The sequence below is a fragment of the Pleurodeles waltl genome, chromosome 6, assembly GCF_031143425.1.
Source record: "Pleurodeles waltl isolate 20211129_DDA chromosome 6, aPleWal1.hap1.20221129, whole genome shotgun sequence".
NCBI lineage: Eukaryota > Metazoa > Chordata > Amphibia > Caudata > Salamandridae > Pleurodeles > Pleurodeles waltl.
In genome coordinates, this window is record NC_090445.1 from 1,509,529,077 (window position 1) to 1,509,549,213 (window position 20,137).

The window sequence follows — 20,137 nt, forward strand, 5'->3', positions numbered from 1 at the left end:
TATATACTGATGTTTCAACCTCTATCCTGGACTTCAATGGGACAGGCTGAAGCTGCTGGGCCTCATAGCCTCCTGCTGGTAAACCATTCTCATTGGTAAATGTGGGCTCTGCAGTGGGACTTAAAGTACCAATTGTCGCAGAAACAGGGGAATCTCTCCAACATGATCCAAGTCTCTGAGGGACCAGCAAAAGTCCCTCTATAGTGGCTAACGAACTGCGATTGGGTCAGCGGCAGACTCCTCTCCCTTCCCCACCCAGAGCTGACTGTAGTGACAGATGCTTCACTCCTGGCCTGCAGCAGCTACCTGGGAGAGATGGAAATGAGAAGACTCTTGTCTCCCCGGCAGAGTCTGAACTCCACATAAACGTTTGGCGCTTCACTTGGCACTGAAGGCCTTTCTACCCTTCGCCAGGGAAAGGCTACAGCAGGTGTTCTCGGACAACATCACTGCCACATGGTACTGCAACAAGCGGGGCTAGATGGGGTTGTGGACCCTTTGTAAAGAGGCCCGGCGTCTCTAGATATGGCTGTAATGTCAGGGCATATCCCTGGTGGATCAACACCTGGAGGGCTCTCTGAACAGCAGGGCCGAGAACTCAGCTGTCGATGTCTACTGGATCACGCATGGCGTCTCCATCAGGAGGTGGTGCAAGGTCCCCCATACCACTCCTGCCCAAAGTGCTCAAGAAGATCAGGGATGTCCGATCCAAAGTCATCATTGTTGCTCCTGACTGGGCTTGGAGAATTTGGTATCCTGAGCTGTTGAGCTTGGCCATTGGTCCTCTGATCAGGCAGCCCTTTTGGGAGGATCTTTTGTTGCATACCTGAACATCTACCCAGATAAGCTGATGCTGCAAACAAGAGTTTCCTGTTTACTGAAAACACCTTGCCTACTTTTTTCGCTCTGCCACTTCGCTCTAAAGAACAGGAGCAACTCCAGTGTCTGGACCCGAAAAGAGCATTGTTGTTCTACCTGGACAGCACAAAAGAGTTTTGGGTGGAAGACTGACTCTTTGTTGGGTATGTCGGAGCGAAGAAGGGAAAGGCTATGCAGAAGCAGACCATCTCTTGATGAATCGTTCTTTGCATTAACATCTGCTACGCATTGGCCAAAAAGTAACCCCCAGGGTGCTTGCATGCTCAATGCAGCAGAGCCAAAGCTGCGATCACTGTGTTAGCACATGTAGTTCCAGTCCTGGACATCTGCCAGGCAGCAACATGGGCATCTCTGCACGTTTACCAAGCACTACTGCCTGGACAATCAGGTCCCTAGGGATGGACATTTTGCCTGTTCGGTCCTGCAAGAAATTGTTTTGCAGACCCACCTCTGGGGAGGTATTGCTCGGATATCTATTCAAAAGTAAGGAATCTGCAGTTAGATGAACAAGTTACTTACCCTAAGTAACGTCTTATCGGGTAGAGACTCTATTTAGCTGCAAACTCTTTACCGACCCATCCAACCTCCCCGCTGTACAAACAGATTTCTAGGGACTGGGCTTTCCACATTCAAGACCATAATTTTTCACACCAGTGGTCAGTATTCTTTGTGGCTTTGTGCTTCTGGCGTGGAAAGACAAGAAAAGAAACTGATGTCAGCACACTGTGGCAGCGCCTATATAGGCACCACACATGTCACTTCCAGCGCCTACAACGCCAAGCGGAGCTGGTTGAAGCCCCCTTCCGGCACATTTAGTACTGCTCGTGAACAAAATTCCAGATCCAGTCCTACATCTGGGGATAATTCTAAGATAAGGAATCTCCGGCTTCATAGAGTCTCTACCAAATAAGATATTACTGAAGGTAAGTAACCTGTTCTTTAGGAGTCAGAAACTTCAGACTCCTAAGATGGGTTTAGAAATGTATAAGGAATCTCAGGAAAAGGCATTCCTTGCATATAGCGATTCCTATCCATAGGAATCAAATGGTTTAGTACTGCAATAGCGGGACCGAAATAGCAGTCATAAACAATTGAAATTTTACCCCATTCCCCGGCCTCTAGTCGGAGTGAGTCGCAATTTGTGACCTACATCATGAACATTGAGGTAGGTCGAATTGCCACCCACTCCGAATCTAAATTTTCAGAACCAACCTATTTGTACATATGTCGGTTTGGCTAATTATTAGATAGTCGCAAAAATACTCGTTACAAATTGTGACCAATATTTTGTGACCAGTAACTAATATATTTGGCACTTGGTGACTCAGGTAGAGTGAGCTAAACTGCGGAGAAGAATGCAGCTGTGTAACCATTACCTGGGACTATGTGCACACAGCAATTAAAGCCACTCATGTTTCACTTTCACGTCAATAACACATTCAAAACGTAAAACAATCTTGGGAAAGTTTCACACAAGTTTCCATTACCTTTCATTTATTTTTAGAAGGAAAAATACTAGTTGAAGTGTTTTGCAATATAATAAATTAAAATTGCCAAACATTCCAAGGAAATAATTCACTCCAATTAGTTGTTGACGTGTAGAATAAAATCAGCTTGGCAAGATGTATTTTAATGATCAGATATCTTAAAAAATGTGTCCTGTGGTTTTATTCAATCAGATGTGTTTAAGAAGTATCACTGTCTTGCAAAGTGTGTGTTAATCGGTGCTTGAAATCTCTTAGCAACAAACAAGGGTATGAACGACATTAAAATGCAGTTCTCTGTACTCCGGTTGTGATTGGCCTTTTGTCTTCTTGTTGTGATTGGCCTATGATTGTGGAATAGATGTGTGGTTAAAAGATAAGGGGCAAGAGCCCTGAGGTGTGGCACATTTCCTGGCATTAGAGCCCGCGGTAACCTTGCTACACCGATGATCCCATAGTGGCTAGTTTGCATCTATTTACTTTCAAGATGCTTCCTTTCATATTCCCATCAAGTGATTGCATCATCAATAAAGATGTTTCACAGAGAACCAGGACGATCAGTACAGCTATCAGTTGGCCTCAAGTATGCTTGAAGCGTTTTCATGAAAATGCTCTCGGTTCTTTCTTCTTTGCCCTGCTGGTTCAGTGGACTAATCCAATTCACAGAATGTGTTTGACATCATGGTCACAGGTTTGGGTCCTGGAAGGCCCTGTCAATGTTTCATCATTCATGGTTGATAAAATGAGTACCACTGGAACAACAAACACTACAGTGGTGAATATGTGTGCCACAAATGGGCCTGCAGTGTTGTGGTACATTATCTACACATTCAGGGCATACACATTTATCCAAATCTTGATAACTGCAAATAAAAGCATTGTCTCCAGACTACATGGGAGAAAAACAAAAAAGTACAATTAATATGCAGCACTTTGGTTGTCCCATAAGCATAAAAACCTCTGACCCATATCCTTGTCAAAGACAGTGTATTTGAGGTCTCCTGTGCACTTCCTTTGAAATCTCTAATCTTACGCTTGAGAGAGTTGGGGCACTAAAACAAACAACTGAATAATTTTCTTGAGAGTTCAATCATCAGCATTGTCGGTTTAGTAGCTCAACACACAAATTGTGTCTTTCTCTCCTTTTGTCTAACTCCTCTTGGGTTAGTCCTTTCTACCACAAGTTAAGCAAAACCAAAGTTTTTACCACAATGGTAGATGAAACAGATTGGCCTGCAGTGTCTTACTTTTCATATAGATCTTGTTGCATTAAATGGCCATCACCAGTCTCCCAGCATGGCCCCACATGCTGGGAATTTTCTCCAGTGTCTTCTTCTCAAATAGATCTTGTTGCATTAAATGGCCATCACCAGTCTCCTCAGTTTGTCTCTCAACTGGCAACAGGAAACAATGCCCAGAGGGGTGCGTTAGTCAGGGAAAAATGCTGTTGCATGCTGCCAACTCTTCTGGTTTTAGGACTCCCCAAAAAGTCAACACCCTGCTGTAACCAAGGCATACTTGGTTTTCTGATCCAATTCTGTTTTCTGGTGGAAGTTCCCCTGGTTCCAAAACAGCAGGTCCCACAGTAGAGGTTGATGCTCCGTCCCTCCCTCCCCCCTCCCTCTCTCCATCCCTCCCTCCCACTCTCCATCCCATTCGTGTCACTGAGGGCCTGTTGCTTTGTGGGCTAGCAGGATAGACCCCCACTAGGTGTAAGTAGAAGGGCAAATGGTTTTATTCTGTTGCCATTGTGCTTTTGGAAGTCACCTTCATCATGTGCAAGGCCGTTTAGATAAGGTCTTCACTTTTGTGACATAGAGAGTGGATTTAGGAACTATAGTAGACACCTGCATGCATTTCACAACTATTGATGTCATTTTAATTGACAATGAGACCTTTAGACATTTTCTCCCTGGATCTGAGATAGGTAGGAACCATTTTGGTGTTAATTGCAGTACTCCTAATATGTGCTTTCGTTTGTGCAAAATTCACCAGCCATTCCCTTTTTGAGCACATTTCATACTCAAACTATATATGGCAGACAAATATGTGGGAACTGAGCTGGGATTGTTGACAGCACTTCAGCAACAAGTGGGGCTCCTGGGTGAGGAAGGGAATCGGGCCTGTTGCAATATCATTGAAGTGAACACTTGTTTTGAATAGTCATTGTTTTCGGTTTGAGTTTGACTAAGGAATTCCCAACAAGTCGTGAAAGAGAGATGGCAGGAACTCCTGATAGGACCAGGTCTTTTCAAACTGGGTATTAAACTTTTCAGTTAGGTCCATTCATCATAATCCTTAAATCTTCATCGTGTGGACATTACCCTGCTGTGAACCCTAGGAGACAACTTTTGCCTTTACTGGGTGTGTTCTGTGAACTTTATTGCTTTCTTTCTGGTCTCTTTCTCCTACCACTACTACACTTTAGGGATATATGGTGCACAAAAAACACACTGCTTATCATGACCTGCGCAACTTAGCAGACTCAACAACAATCAAAAGATCAGAGCTTGCTGGACGGAACGAACAGCTGGAAAACATACTTTTTTTCACACATAGGGCCTGATTACAACTTTGGAGTGACGGTAAAGTGACGGATATACCACCAGCCGTATTATGAGTCCATAGGATAACACCTCCTCCAAAGTTGTAATCAGGCCCATAATCCCTTAACTGCTGAAATAGGTGCGTTAGACAGGCTGCAGTATTAGCATCATGCGAGTGAGGCCACAGTATTAGCAGGCCAGGGAGGCAACAATATTATAAGGCCGTACCACTGGCAGATGTGCACTACACAGATACTGGCCATTGTCTGTGATAGAACATTAGGACTGTAGCAAATATACCCAGACTCCTTCAGTATTTTGTGCTCACTCAGCCAAATTATATATACTATTATAATGTTAATTTGTAAAGTGATATTGTCTTCGCACTATTAATGTAACTGTTTCTTTCCTCCCTAGGTCAGCGAAGGTGACATCGGCCCCTTCGGCACTGTGAAGCTTCATGTTATTTTCACCCCAATCATTCCTGGGAAAGCGGTCAATGATTTTGAGATCACATTTGACAATCCTGACTGCAGACCTGTACGTTTTCCATGAAGCATAACCATATAATGTTAACTGCATCTTTCCAATTGGACATTCATTTTGAAGTTCTACCTACTTTTCTCACATCACACATTCACAACGTTACTGATACATCTCTCTAAAAATGTGAACCGGATTTTTTTTTCAGCTCTGTTTTCATCTTTGAATTGTATTTACTAAGGAGAAAGGTGAAGTAAGCAAGCCAATATAAGTTTGCTATCACGGGTATGTTCAGCAAACTCATGAACGCTGATTATTTCTCCCATCATGGCGGCTCCTGGTAACCCTTCTTTAAAACATGTGAAAAAAATAATCTAAATAGAACAACAAGGACTACGTAAAGGCTACACTTGCTCTCAACTTTTGTGTGTTATCAGACTTGTGCAAGACGTATCTAAAAACTCATTAGAAAATTAAAAATGAGGTTAAAGTATATATTGAAACATTGGCCATAAACCCATTTTCTTTCCTTCCTTTAAAGAAAACAAAATAATCTACAGACCCAGAGTGCAGTAAAATGACCGTTAGCTTTCACTTCAGTTCACTTCACTTTTCTGGCTCTTTGAGGAGGATCCCATAACACAGAGATTTGCACGTCCACAGGTTTTTTTTAAACATACTTCTTGTCTGCAAAATTTGCATATTTCACCCAACGGCTTTTGCCCTTAATGGAGATCTACTGTAACATGAAAGACTTACCATACAAAAGTAACAAAACCTAGTAAGACCACCAATCCTCTAAATAGATCTGCAGTTAGGGCAAGTACAGTGTCAAGAGAAAGTTAGACCTTCTAGCCCTTCGCACAAACTGGCATTATCTTTGCATTAACGATAGGAAGAATATGTCAGTTACAATTTGTTTTGAGATCATTGCCTCCCAATTTCTAGTAGAGCTCTATGTTCTTCCTCTTTGGGTCATCAGCTTCTTATCAGTGTGGGGAGGTGACTATTCAGTCCTTATATGTTTTATCATACCTCCACCAACATAGGAGGTGCTTGAGAAGCCTGATGTCACTGAAAGATTTATTGTCCATACTATGGGCCTGATTTCGAGTTCGGCGATGGGATGACCCACCCGCCCATCATGTGACAGGGAGGGTGCCGGCATACTGGCTACCTCCCCGTCGGGCCCATTATGACCTTTCTTGGCTGGCCCAGCGGGAAAGCCCAGTGGGAAAGTGGCGGCAGCATTGTCGCCCGCTCGTAATTGAGCTGGATGCAGTGCTGCAGCCTGTAAGGTGCACCAGCACCCTGGCAATTGCTCACTGTCTGCTAGGCAGACAGTGAGCATTGCCAGGGTGCTAAGCAGGGGGACCCCTGACCTGCCCATGCCCATGCCAAGTACATGGGCCCCCCTCCACCTGTTCTCTGCTAGCCTTTTCATGGTGGTGAAACCAGATTGTAATCTGACTTCAGCACCGCCCTGGATGATTCCGACCTCCACCAGCGTCAGTCCATCAGGATTGAAGACCCCGGTGGAGACGGTGGTAGGTTGGCGGGGCTGCCCACCAACCTCTTAATCAGGCCCAATGTATCCATAGCATATTGTATATTATGTCTTGAACATCCAATGGAGATTGCCTATTCGCAAAATGAGTATTTTTTCATCTTTCTTACTTTTACAAGTGGCAGTCTTATGGTGCAGTTCTTTAGTACCATGGGAATATACGACAACCACAGACCTCCAAATTACATATCTAAATAATTTGTGGCGCCATGTAGGAATAATAATACTATTGTTATTGGTTTTCTGCTTTGGTGATGGCCCAGGGAGGAGATACACAATTGGTAGCAATCTGCTCCAGATCACCACCATCTAGTTTCCTCTCTAACTTCCCTTCCACCCTTCCTTCACTGGACTAGAAGCAGACCTTCTTAGGGGCACCATTTACCCACCAAGCCCTTCACATTAGAAGTTGATTAGAGTGTTGAAAGCACAAAACATATCATTAAGCTGTCGTGTTGGCTCTCAATATAATAATGAGATTGCTGGATTTGGGCAGCAGCAGCAGCACCAGGTTGTGGGGAACTGAGTCCAATTCCACACATGTGACAAATGTCGGCCTAACTCTTCCGGTCAGCTAGCAGTACCTCAACAGCGCTGGAAAGTGGTGGTGATTTGTGGCAGCCGTGCGCATGACATTATGATTTCTCAGAGAAATGGTGTTGTAACAGATCTCATCCTTTTCTCTCAGTTACATTTGTCTCACACGTGCACAGACAAACAGAAACAAAAATTGATTCAATATGTTTTATTGAATCAACTGCGTTCTAGATAAAATGGCATGGACTGCAATGATTAGGATGATAAAACATAATAATAGCAATGCGATGACAAAGAAAATGAAACAGAAGAAAAGTACCACAACAGTGTGATAATGCTAAGTGTTGGAATTCCTACCTATGCCACTAAAGCACTACTAGAGAACAGCACTGTTAGCCCTAATCCACCCTTCTGGATCTGCAGGCAGACACCATCCCCCATACTTGGACAAGGAAGTAAAGAAGAGGGCTGTTGGTCTACTAAGGGTCCTCTCTCATGTAGGCGGAGAAGACGTCAAGTCTCAGCAGACAGCTCCAATGAAGCAATAGCATGCATTGGAAATTTTCTGGCTGGAACTCGCCCTTTAACGTATAGGGGGCAAAGCGATGTTTTATAATAAAACAGCCAGTGTTCTGGGAAAACTGCCCTAACGTAGGAACACGCATGTTTCCCATGAAGTGGGAGAGATTGTGGTGTTCCACTTTGTACTGACAACAATACCGGGTACAGCCTTGAGCAAAGCACAGAATGAGAATATCAGACTAAAAGGAATGAAAACAGTTTCTAGGCTGAAAGTCTATGAAATAAAAGAAAACATTTCTGCAGTATGAAGCTTCTGCTTAGAAAATAAAATGAATCAAAAATAAATTGTTACTGAGCTGAAGGGCACAAACTGCAGGTCTATGGCTAAAATAACGTGCCCATAAAAGGCCGCTAAAAGAAAGCTAACGACAAATCTGCTGTCTTGCAAGGTTGGGCAGCTGAAAGTTCCTGTGGTGTTCTCAAACTCCTTAAAGGAAAAGGGCCGCAGTACAACCAGCATCACTGTGAACAAGAGCTGATTGCCACCAACCCTAAAGGTACCCGTCTCCTTCAGTGGCCAATACAAATAATTTTATTATGGTCCTATGAAGTTTGGTTGGGGTGAGACAGTATCATGTCATCAAAAAATGGATTGTGATGCTGCTTCTTTAGTCAGCCATTTCTTGCCGCTCATCAATGCCTTTAAAGCTTTTCAGTCAACAAAGGCAGAAGGCTCACCGTCTCTTTTGCTTTGGGAGCCTTTCAATTCATGTCTACTAGTACAATTTGGTTACCTTTTAATCTTGAATCTTGTTTGTTGGCTGATCAGGTAATAGGAGGATGGAAATTAAATATGTTGAACTCAGATCTCAACAGGTTTTGCTTAAATTCCACAATGACTTAATACTGTTCATCAGTCCTTCTGGTAACCATTTATCCCAAGCATGTACATTTAGAGCCTGTGTATATAGGTACATACACCAACAAAGACATAGAATGTAATTTTTCTAACCTTTCCACCGATGGACACTGACCTAACTAATGTGGTATATCCCTGAAAAGCCACCTTTGTAGCTTTGATATTTTTCATACCACCATAAACAAACCAATAATCCATGTATAAATTAGGTAAAATAAATTGGCATTACTTGAATATTTCCTGTAGACTAAAACATTCATCATACACATTCTCGTTGGCATGGTAGTATATTTTTGAAGCTAATAGGGGTATGTTTATGGACTGGGACCCATCCTCATACTCCAAGTAGGGGTGGGTCTAACTCGCATAATTTGCTGTAGAGTAATTACATTAAATTACAGCAAAATTACGCAGGATTACTCTGAATTACATGAGGAATGTAACCCTGCGCTTGGCACTATTTTCTTAACACAAAATGCACCCTTGCATCCAAAATGGACCAGAGGATGCATTTTGCTCTAAGAAAATAGTGTTACCTGTAACAGAGCATGGCCAGCAGCAACCACTCATGATCTGTTTGTGTGCTCTTGCAGTAGGCCATTTTCCACCAAATCATTCTAAATCACACAAACAGCATAGTTGCTTAATTTTTTTGTACTTTTGCATCACAAAAGTAACAAGAAATTAGTGAAATTACTCCAATTACTCTGACATAATTTAAATGTCACCCAGGCTTAACTTCAAAGTGGGAGTATAGAGCCCACTGAAGAGAGAGAGGTGGAGTCTCAGCAGAAGAGGTAAAGTGACCCCTTGTGTTATTTGCAATGTTACGGGCAAGTTGTTGAATGCCTGCACTGCTATATCACCACAAGACGGACAGACTGGAAAACAGATGTCCTGCCAACAAAGCAGCATCCAGCTTTACTAAAGTCAGTGTTACCATTTCTCCGATTTCTCCAAAAATCAGTTAGGAAGGGGGTCCATATTATAAGGAGGACATAAGAAACTAAAGAATTGTTTTGTTAAACTTCCATTTAAGTATCTTCCTACATAATCAGTGATAAAGCATGTATGTTTTCTTGAAAGGCCAGTAAAGGCCATTAAAAAACACCTTCATTGTTTTCATTTTGCGAATTATGCAGAAATAATAATCTAAAAATAATGACTCCATGAGCACAACTGCACTGAGTGTAGTGATCTTAAAAATGTAATTTATTGATCTTCTCTACAAAGGTGAGAGGTTTTATATTTTGTTTGTGGGAACAGAATGCTTAATTAATGGCTCAAGGTGATATTTATCTGTTATTCTTCTTCCAGATTCCAATCAAAGTCCTCGGGATTTCCTTGGATGTGCCTGTGTGGGTGTCAAAGTCAAACATAGATTTGAAGATCTGTATGTATGACAGACTGTACCAAGACAGCATCGTAGTTCAAAGCAGGTAAGTTTCCTTGATCTTTTTTGATGATTGTGCTTAAATGGCAGTCCTTTCCACAAAGAGGAACCAAAGGGATATTACAGAAGAATCAAATGACATCACACACTGTGCTGTTGTCTTCCTAATTCTGTAGTAATTAAGGAAGATTTTTGTTTAATTGTGAAAAATATTCATAAGCACTGTTAAATCAATTTGAAAATACATATTCAGAAGTACTTACGTTGTAAGCAAGTTCATTAATAAAGAGATGTTTTCTGCAGTAGATGGTCTGAAGGACAATACTTACACTTGTATATCAATCAATCAATCAGGAATTTGTAAAGTGCACTACTCACCCGTGACGGTCTCAGGGTGCTGAGGGGGTGGAGGGGAGGGGGGTAGAAAAGGGGCTGGTGGGGGGAGGTGCTGCTACTGCCCGTATGCCACCCACTAGAAACATTTTAGAATCATAAACACCCCTGCCAGCACACAAATTCAAAAGTTAAATACATTGTCCACCAGGTTGTGCAATATCGAACTCACCAAAAACAATAGCATTAAAGGAAACTCTGACATTTATGTCTATCTTAGATGTTCACAGACCCAACTGTTTTCACGGGAGTGAATTATAAATACTACTAAGTTATAAATAATTTAAGAAATTCTGATGGATAGTACAGATGCCTTACCTTTACCATATTCTTCAGTCATTAGACAGGTTTTTATCCCAGCAGAGGTTCTCCAGCACTCCCACATGGCACCATGCGGCTCCTGCCATGACTTCACCCGTTGGATATGACACCACTGGTATATAAAAGGCACTCTGTGCACCAATATCTGTTCCTGTTTTTGTACACCTCCTTGGTGCGGTGCCGAGTACTCTCTCAGTGCTTTTTCTCAGCTTCAACAGTCACTATGTCAAATGCTTACTGCAAAGGGTATAGTGTCTTAAATCTGATCATGGTGCCCTACTCTGAGATTTTTGTTCCCTGATGCACCCAAAAGACATCAAGGAGTGCAAGGCCAAATTATTCATGCCGAAGCCTAGAGAGCCACCACAAAGTGTACCCCTTCTCCTACAGGCAAATCTCCTGTGAGGCAACGATCTCTCAAAAGATCTTCTCTAGACAAACACCAAATTTGCTGTAGGAAAGAGAAATCCCCTTCCGCGAGGAAATGGTTCCCTTCCTAGGACCATTCAGAATAAAAGAGCCTTTCCCTGATGCGTGACTCTTCCAAAGAGCCAATTCTAAAGCTGCAGAAGAATTCGGCTGTAATTTCCGGCTTTGTCTGCAAATCCCTCAGGTTGAGGCTTTCCGTCAGGCCATGTTTGACATCTTTAGGTTGGCTTCAGTTATGTCTGGGCCACTCTACCTGGATGGAACTTCTCCTTCGGACTTGGTGACGCTGGTAGCTTCAACCCCCATGCTTCCATTTCCACGCCTCCAGAGGCTCCAGCTTGAGAACCTCAAAAGAGGTTGTGGACCACAGCCTTACCCGTTGTCCATTAAATGTCATCCATGATGCCGCTCCTGGAGATGATCAGAGTAATGAGTTTTGAGTCATTACCAGTGCCGCCCATAAAGACCGCTGATATTATTAGGGTGGTGCAAAAGAAACTCAGGACATGCCACCAAAAACAGTGTCTTCCTAGGTCCCATACATTTGCCCGGCTGGGAGACTTACTCAGCTCCAGTTCCATAACCATTCTCAATAATGATTATGGGTGCACAGAAAATGATTTACAAATGCTTGAGGGACGGATACCTCTCATTAAGGGAAGGAACATCCCTTACATTGTGGGAACTGACTGTGGGAGTAAGCTGTTTTGCCACAGTAGTGCGTGAATCTGAAGAGACACAGGGTTTGAAGTTTCTGCAAGAGATGCCTACATTTAACACTTTGACATAAATCTACTTCTTTAGTTCCCTATTTAATGAGACTATACTTGAACCTGTGTTGCTTGCTTGAGGGAATACACTCTCCAGGGCCAGAAGACCACAGGCAAAATGCCAGGTACGGTAGGCCAGCTGTGGGCAACTCAAAATTCTTCTCCTCACATCTGTTGTCAGTGAGCTTGATGGTTCAAGTTTTGGCTTCTAAATTGAACCGCAATGCCTTTCCTGCAGCACCTCTGTGCAGGGGTTCTAATAAACTGGATATCAAAGGAATTAAGATTTTGGCATCAGGCAGTTTCTCTTTTCAAATGGTGAACGCCACTGCTGGTGTGTTATGTCCATGCCCTGTGAGAACTGGCTTAACTGGTAATTGGTAGGAACATGTGCATAAACACCTTTACAAACTGGTCAGTGGTGGTGTTGATGCCTCAAAGCAGATTATGAAGTGTAGCTTGGATTCTGCAGATACCAAAACCCTGTCCATGGGCACATCCATCATGTTACTTCGGCATGGCTGGATGCCTTGGACTGGCTTTTCAGTAGGTGTTCAGGCGTCTCCGATAGATGTGCCCCTTTGATGATGAGTAGCTGTTTTATGAAAAAGCCAACTTCTCTCTGAAGTGCATCAAATATAATAGGGCTACTGCCCTGCATGCTGAATCTGGCTTCGCATGTGAGGCAGTTCCAGCAGCAGTACAGAAACTTTTAGGGTTACTCAAGAGCCCAGCAGTCCTAGCAGAGACAGCCTTTTCAGCCATTAGAGCAAATGTAGTGGTCTTTTCAAACACAGCAGCACAACAGAAAATCCAAACCCCTGTGTTTTTTCCAGATTTGATGCCTCAAAACCTCTCAGAATCCCCCACGTATGTTACCACCTTCTGATAAAGGGGGTGGGTCTCCCACTTTTCTGTCAGCTGGGATTTGATCATGATGGACTGCAGAGTCCGCCATTTGATCCACAAGGGCTGCATCTTACCCTTTCCTTCCCTCTCCTCCGGACCATGCTCCCTTCACCAGGTTGTGCTTTTCAGGTCATACTTTAATTCTGGAGACATAGGTCCTTGCCCTGCTGAGGCAAGTGGGCCAGAAAAGTGGTGCTTCTGAAAGAAAAGGACAGATAATTTTACTCCCTTTCCTTCTTGGCCCCAAGAAGCATAGAGTTCTGATAACTATCCTGGATCTTTGCCTTCTGAACTTGTTTATTCACCATTCAAACTGCTGTCTCTGAGCCAAGTCTTGCCTGCCTTTAAAGTCCAGCAAATTAAGGATTTTCGAAAATGTTAATGATGAACTGTTTACTTTTTGCAGTCTTTGACTCCAAGTATTTTAAACTATTATCTTATGCTTTTGACCAGGAATTCTATGTCCATCCAGATTATAGTTTGCTAGGACTATAATCACTTCAGAAGAAAGTTCAAATGTTTGTAATATTCTGAGATGGATTTAAATAGACAGAATGTACCGCTACAAGTATTTTGTGTTTGACCCTGAATGCAGGGGATTAATTGATGCCTTTGAACCTTCAGGACGACTACTCCATCTTCCTATTATCCCTGCCATAGATGTTGCCTAAGGTTCACCGTGGCATCCCAATACTACCAGTTTGTGGTCTTACTATACAAGCTGACAGCCGTGCCCTATGTCTTGTCCATTGTGGTGGCTTCACTGAAGGGGGTCAGCAGTCCATTTATTTTTATAGATGAAAGACTGGCTGGTGAAAAAAAACATTCCGGCACTGGTTGAGGAAAATCCTTGGCACTCAGTGACTCTTGTCCATGACTTGGGCTTTACCATCTATGTCTGAACGGCCAACGCAGCGGTTGACCTCCTAGGTGCAGTTGGACATGACTGTTTCTGCTTCTCAGGGAAACATGAATATTCGGTAGATGATTCCAATATTTCTGACTCAAGTGCTTCTCTTTCTCCTTAACTATTGTATCAGCTGTTAAAAGCAAATGCACGTGTGGCCGGAAAACAGCCCAAACTTCAGGAGCAAACAAGCTCATATTGGGTCGTAATACAGAGTTCTGCATTATTCCTCATGTTATTCACCATTCCACAATGGCCTATAGGGAAAACAATGTACAATCCACTGGAATCAGTCATTCTGTCTCCAGTATTTCCACCCAGAATTTAGACTCTATCTATAACGAGGGTGAGTGTCCAGCTATTCACAATGTACTGACAGCAACCATCTTCAACAGCATATTGTATTTAAAGGAGGCAACCTGGATAAAGAAATGCAAAAAGTTCTCTTTATACATTTCTTCACCTCTGACAAGACTCACAATAGGCGGAATTCAGAATATTCCTCTATTTGACGATATCTGCTTTGGCTTTGAGAAAGTTTGTGACATCATTCACTAGTAGGCCCCTTTAAATACCAAGATCAGTATTGCTCTGCCTGTGGACAAGACCAAACCTGTGACCTGTTTGTTTGTTTTACTGTTGTAGAACCATGCATGCAGAAGTTAAAGTATATGTTACAGTGAATTATTTCCCATCTGCTACATCCCCTTTCCAACCCTAGGGTGTACAGACCCCTTTCTCGTTGACTCAGTCACGTTGTGTTCCATTTATGTGTAATAAGCCTTATTGCCTACATCTGCATTTGTGCAGTGGGAAGTGAAACACAACAGCCACCATCTTCCTGCCTCAGTAATGGTTTGGGGCAGACATGCAGGTGTTTGTGTAGCTCTGCCATGTTTGACTTGGATCCACAGAGGCTTAAACTGGCTGGCCGTTGTTGTATTCTGCATAGAATGCAGTATTCAGCCAGATCCTAGAATTCTCTCCAGAGTCTAGACTTGAGCTGCATGGCATCTCGCAACTCACATACCCTGCGTGTCTGGGCCAACCCTCCCAGCTCTATTTCTGACATGTTTGTAATGGCAACAAATGCCATTTCACACATAGGCATGTTTGAAATCACTGTTGTTGTCAATTGAGCACTAATCGGAGGTTGGTCTGAGAGAAAAAAACAAACCAGATGATAGGTTCTGCAGCACAGGAATCAGACATTTTTGCCCATGAACACTACCAGGTTAATCGCATGAGACAGTAATCCTGTTGATAATACACAGGTATCGAACAAAGGCAGCAGGTGTATATTCTGGTTCAGCCACTCTCTACTACAGCACTGGCCCATAGTGATGATGAACACACAAGTAAAAGGTGGAAGCTGACAGCCTTACCAGTGTGCTAGAAAAAGGAAGTTACAAGACATCAGTATAAAGGGAGCTCTGGTAAAATGTGCACCAGTGAGTGTGTTTAACTCAACTAATAGTAGGAGAGCTACATAAGACTCAATACCTATATAGGCTAGGCAACAAAAAGTCAACCCTTAGTGACAACCAGAAAAAGTACTCTTTGGGCAACATATAGTAACTCCACCCCTTCACCTCTCACCACTGTTAAACAACCAGTTAGTGGGAGCATCAGAACCACCTTCCAGTTTAGTAGAACTTCACTGAAGACCGTGTTGGATTATTGCCCACCTCAAGGCTCAAAAGCATTATACTGTACATGTGGTCTAGTTAATCCAGAATGTTATGTATTCTTTAACAAAGGTATAGAAGAAAAACACCATTTCAATTGACAAAGAGATGTACTCCTGTTTTTTTCTTTTCTTTTAAACAGAGAAAGTTGTAAGAGAATATCAACCCATCCTAGATCTAAAGCAAAGACACAAATGAATGAATGAATGAATGAATGAAGAAAAGTTTAGACTATCGGTTTTACTTCAAACCTCTTCACACCTACATCAAGAAGACTGAATGTTAGTCCTGCAAATGCATATTTTGACATCACCATTTCAGTGAAAAAAAAAGTGTGTGTCATTTTTTGGGAACAATCAGTATAACGATAGAAGATCTTGCCATTTGGCCTGATGTCAGCTCTCATTTCGTCTACAGGTGATTTGGGGTAACAGTGGCTCACTTGTTGAAAATAGCATTTTTTGTATTCCTTCCTGATTTATTGGCTCCAGAAGGCAGACTTATGAAACGTTTTGTGAGATGTATTCACTGTTTCGAAAGTCCTCCAGTTTTTGAGGTTCCAGATAAACTGCAGCAACCCAACAGCCCTCACACCTCCTAAAATCCAGTGTTTGTGAGCTATTTCTGAATCTAGAATTGCAAAAGAGTTTATTTTAGAACGAGGCTATCCTTTATCTTTGAGACTGTATTTCCCTCCCAGCAAATCCTCACCCTACAGTCAAACAAATCTTCTGGCAACAGTGGCCTTTTGCATTTACACTGCACCTTATGTGCAGCTGCATCGGTGAGCTCTACAGTAATGTCTTTTGAATCAATGGTGCCTCGGGTCAGGGAGCTCAGAGGAAAAGGTAAAACTGATACAGCTCTGCAATATCTACCATTGTGGAGAGAGAGAGAAAAGATGCGCTCAAAGGAGTATTGTTCCATAAACAGCCCCTTTCAGGCAGTCATAAAATATGCATTCTTGAAGCAATGGCCATCCATAGGGTCACTTAAAGATTCCAGGAATTTGGTCACGCAAAGGGTTGGCATACCACATTATCATGCTGATTTTGAGGGAAGTCCATCTACTTTGCAGGTCCTTTCTTGCCTCAGTTACATAAGATAAAGCAAATATGACATATCTAACATATATGTTCTCAATAGGCAGGGAGGAATTCGATTTAGACCATCCAGAATTGGCCCAGGACTGCTAGGCCACAGCAGTAGATCGAATTTGTATGAAAAATGAGACCGGATATGTCCAGATGCAATCTAACTGGCGAGGAAGGTGTCTGACATTCACAGTTGGCTAGTCAACAATAAGGTACTCTCTGAATTCATGGAGCAGTTAGTGACACCTTAAATGGACCTCATTGCCAATGCAAAAATGCCCCAAAATGCAGAGAATTTGTATCCAGCTAGCCGAAACCCAGGGCTCTCGTTGCCTTCCAACAATTCTGCCAAAGGTCATTGTGATGCTCAAGAAATAGAGGATGAGGAGTATTCAAGCCACTCCAGCCCTTCATTGCTAGTGGTGGTTTCCAGTCTATCTTATTTTATCTGAAGGCGACATCAAGGACTGCGATGCACACCCAATCTCCTGACCAGCAAAGTGGACAGCATTCTCCATCACATCCTTCCTGCCCAAGCATATGCATTATAGAATTTTAATTTGCTGGTCGACTATAAGAACATTCTGAAAGAGACAAAGGGGGTTATTCTAACTTTGGAGGAGGTGTTAATCCGTCCCAAAAGTGACGGAAAAGTGACGGATTTACCACCAGCCGTATTACGAGTCCATTATATCCTATGGAACTTGTAATACGGCTGGTGGTATATCCGTCACTTTACCGTCACTTTTGGGACGGATTAACACTCCTCCAAAGTTAGAATAACCCCCAAAATGTTATTTCTTGTGATCCTTTTATGCTTTTAAGCTTAGACAGGAAAGAGCATTGATCTCAAAATATGGCAACAGAATACTGTATGTCCTTATATTTTTTACCTGGCACAGTCTCCCTTACTTTAGTCGTCTGCAGAAGTTCATCTTGCCTCCAGGAAATTTCTGCCTGGTATTCTTTTTTAACATTCGAATTATAAAGGAACTTTTGGCAGATTTTAAAAAACACTATCCCTATGTTAAAAAAAAAAACTCCTCCTTTGGAGTTGCGTGAAATACCTTTTAAATTGAGAAATTCTAACCCTCTATTAAAAACAATCGTTGAAGGTAAATGTAGTACTTTCTAAATTAACTCACTCTCCATGTGAACCAGTGCATGCACCTGACCTCCTGACATTAGGCAACCTGGATGAAACTTGACATTTTCATTGAAATTACATTGACCAGACAGATATGTTAGGGACCTGTGTATTCCTAAATCATACACAACATATCATAAGAATAAAGTGCCTTAGACATCACTCTTCTTTCCTCCCAGTATTTAGCTGGGATTTTCATGAAACATTTTCTTTCAGCCCTAACCCATACTGTCTAGCAGAGAGATCTGTCATCACGCTAAATGTGATAGTTATTTGCTACTTTCAAAGAAAACTAAACTATTTAGTAAATCCAAGGACATCATTGCTACACTCCGCGGCATAGCAACATGAATGCAGTCAACAGCGTGGTGGATAGTGTGTCAACAGATGTGGAGGTGGGCAAGCCAGAGAACTCATGGGCCAAGCCAGAGCTGAATGGGTGGTCAAGCTTTGCTCCAAGAGCCCACACACGAGCTGAACCAGCCAAAAAGCAAATGCTTCAGGATATATTACTGCAATCATTACAACATATTGACTTCTATTCACAGGGAGAGACACACAGACAAGCAGTTGTACATACACTTACTCTCTCACTCAGTCCATCTGACTTCCTCTTTTACTCACAAGTTCACCCACACACTATCTTGATCACTCACTTACTCGGGCCTGATTTTGAGTTTGGCAGAGGGAGTTACTCCATCCCAAATGTGATGAATATCCCATCTGCTGTATTACAATCTCATAATACCCTATGTAGATCGTAATAGGGCAGGCAGGATATCAGTCACATTTGTGATGTAGTAACCTGTTGGCCAAACTCTAAATCGGGCCCTCTGTTTTACTCTCTCATTCTAGCACTACCTCCCTCACTTTCACTCACTTACGTTCACTCACTCTACTGTTCATCCCCTCTCCTTTACTTTCATTCACTCCGTCTCCCTCTTACACTCATCCTCACTAACACTCAGTCTTATTTGCTTACCCTTCTCTCCCTTACTTCCACTCATCTCCTCTCACTCCGTGACTCACTTATTAGCTTTCACTTGTGCTGTCTTTGGTTAGGTGTTTATTTCTCTCTCTCTATATCTTTTACTAATTGTCTCATCTCCACCCACCTAACACTACATCTCTAGTACTCTGCCACGCTCTCTCGTTTTCTCTATCTCTTTCCTGCCTTTTCTCTCTTTTCTTTTTTTTTAGCTCTGCACATGCCTCTGTTTCTCTTTCACCTCCGACAGTTCTAAACCATTATGCTCCTCTCTCATCTCTTTCCTCCTCCCCCTCCTCCTGGTGAATGAGTGGCACCTTGGAACATTGAACTATAAAACACACTTTCCTGTGAATTGGCCAATCCTCTACTGCAGCAACACTGGAAAGAACATAAATTGCTTCCTTGTGTGTTTTCCAACTACTGCAAGAAGCCAGCATTTCTGGGTGTCCAGTGGGTGCAGCAGAGAAGTGTTTGTCCAATGCTGCAGGCTTTCTGCTTTTTAAGTACCCCATAATCAAAAGGTAAATAAACCTGTGCCACCGTCTAGCTCCTCCTCTGTTGCATCTAATGAGCTTAAAGAATAATGTGAAAGTGTGCTAGAGGAAGAGGAGGCAGAGACCACAGAAAAGGTTTACCCTTAGAGTAAAGGGCCAGCTGTGAAATAGACATCTAGCTCAAACCAAGCTGTAAAGGCAGAGAAATGATTTTGAATATTATGGAAAAGAATAGATCTTATACTTGACAGTCTTTGTTACAAACAACACGAATATGACATATGTTTGGGTATCACTGTGCTCAGACCAGCAGCCTTCAGAAGGACACACTATTGAACATCCTACAAAATAAAATGTTAAGACTATTAATACACACAGACTAAGATATACACACCACCACCTCTCTGCTGAGCACCGTGCTTTCCCACCTAGAGAGTGCCGAGGCAATTTGGTACAAACTTTAGGTCTCACCCTTCAAACACTAAGACTATTCACTCATCCCTGAGAGTTTAAACATTACCCTAAAGGAGTAATCTACTCATGCACACTGATGATTGTGCATCTTCACAAGCCAAATCAGACTTCTGGCTACGATGGTGTTTGCTTTTCACTAATGACCGAGCTGACAAAAATCTCTGGAATGCACCTCTTAGTCCAAAGAAGA

The 20,137-nt window shown here is 42.5% G+C and overlaps 1 protein-coding gene across 2 annotated transcripts in view; it reads left to right on the top strand.

Annotated features, from left to right (window-relative positions):
- The window catches only part of CFAP74 (cilia and flagella associated protein 74), a 978,701-nt gene that overhangs the window by 351,109 nt on the left and 607,455 nt on the right, over positions 1-20,137 (top strand). For both annotated transcript variants that reach the window (XM_069241006.1, XM_069241005.1), the window contains exons 21-22: positions 5,327-5,449; positions 10,255-10,376. In XM_069241006.1, the coding sequence (XP_069097107.1) occupies positions 5,327-5,449; positions 10,255-10,376 (245 nt within the window). The remainder of the gene's footprint in view (positions 1-5,326; positions 5,450-10,254; positions 10,377-20,137) is intronic.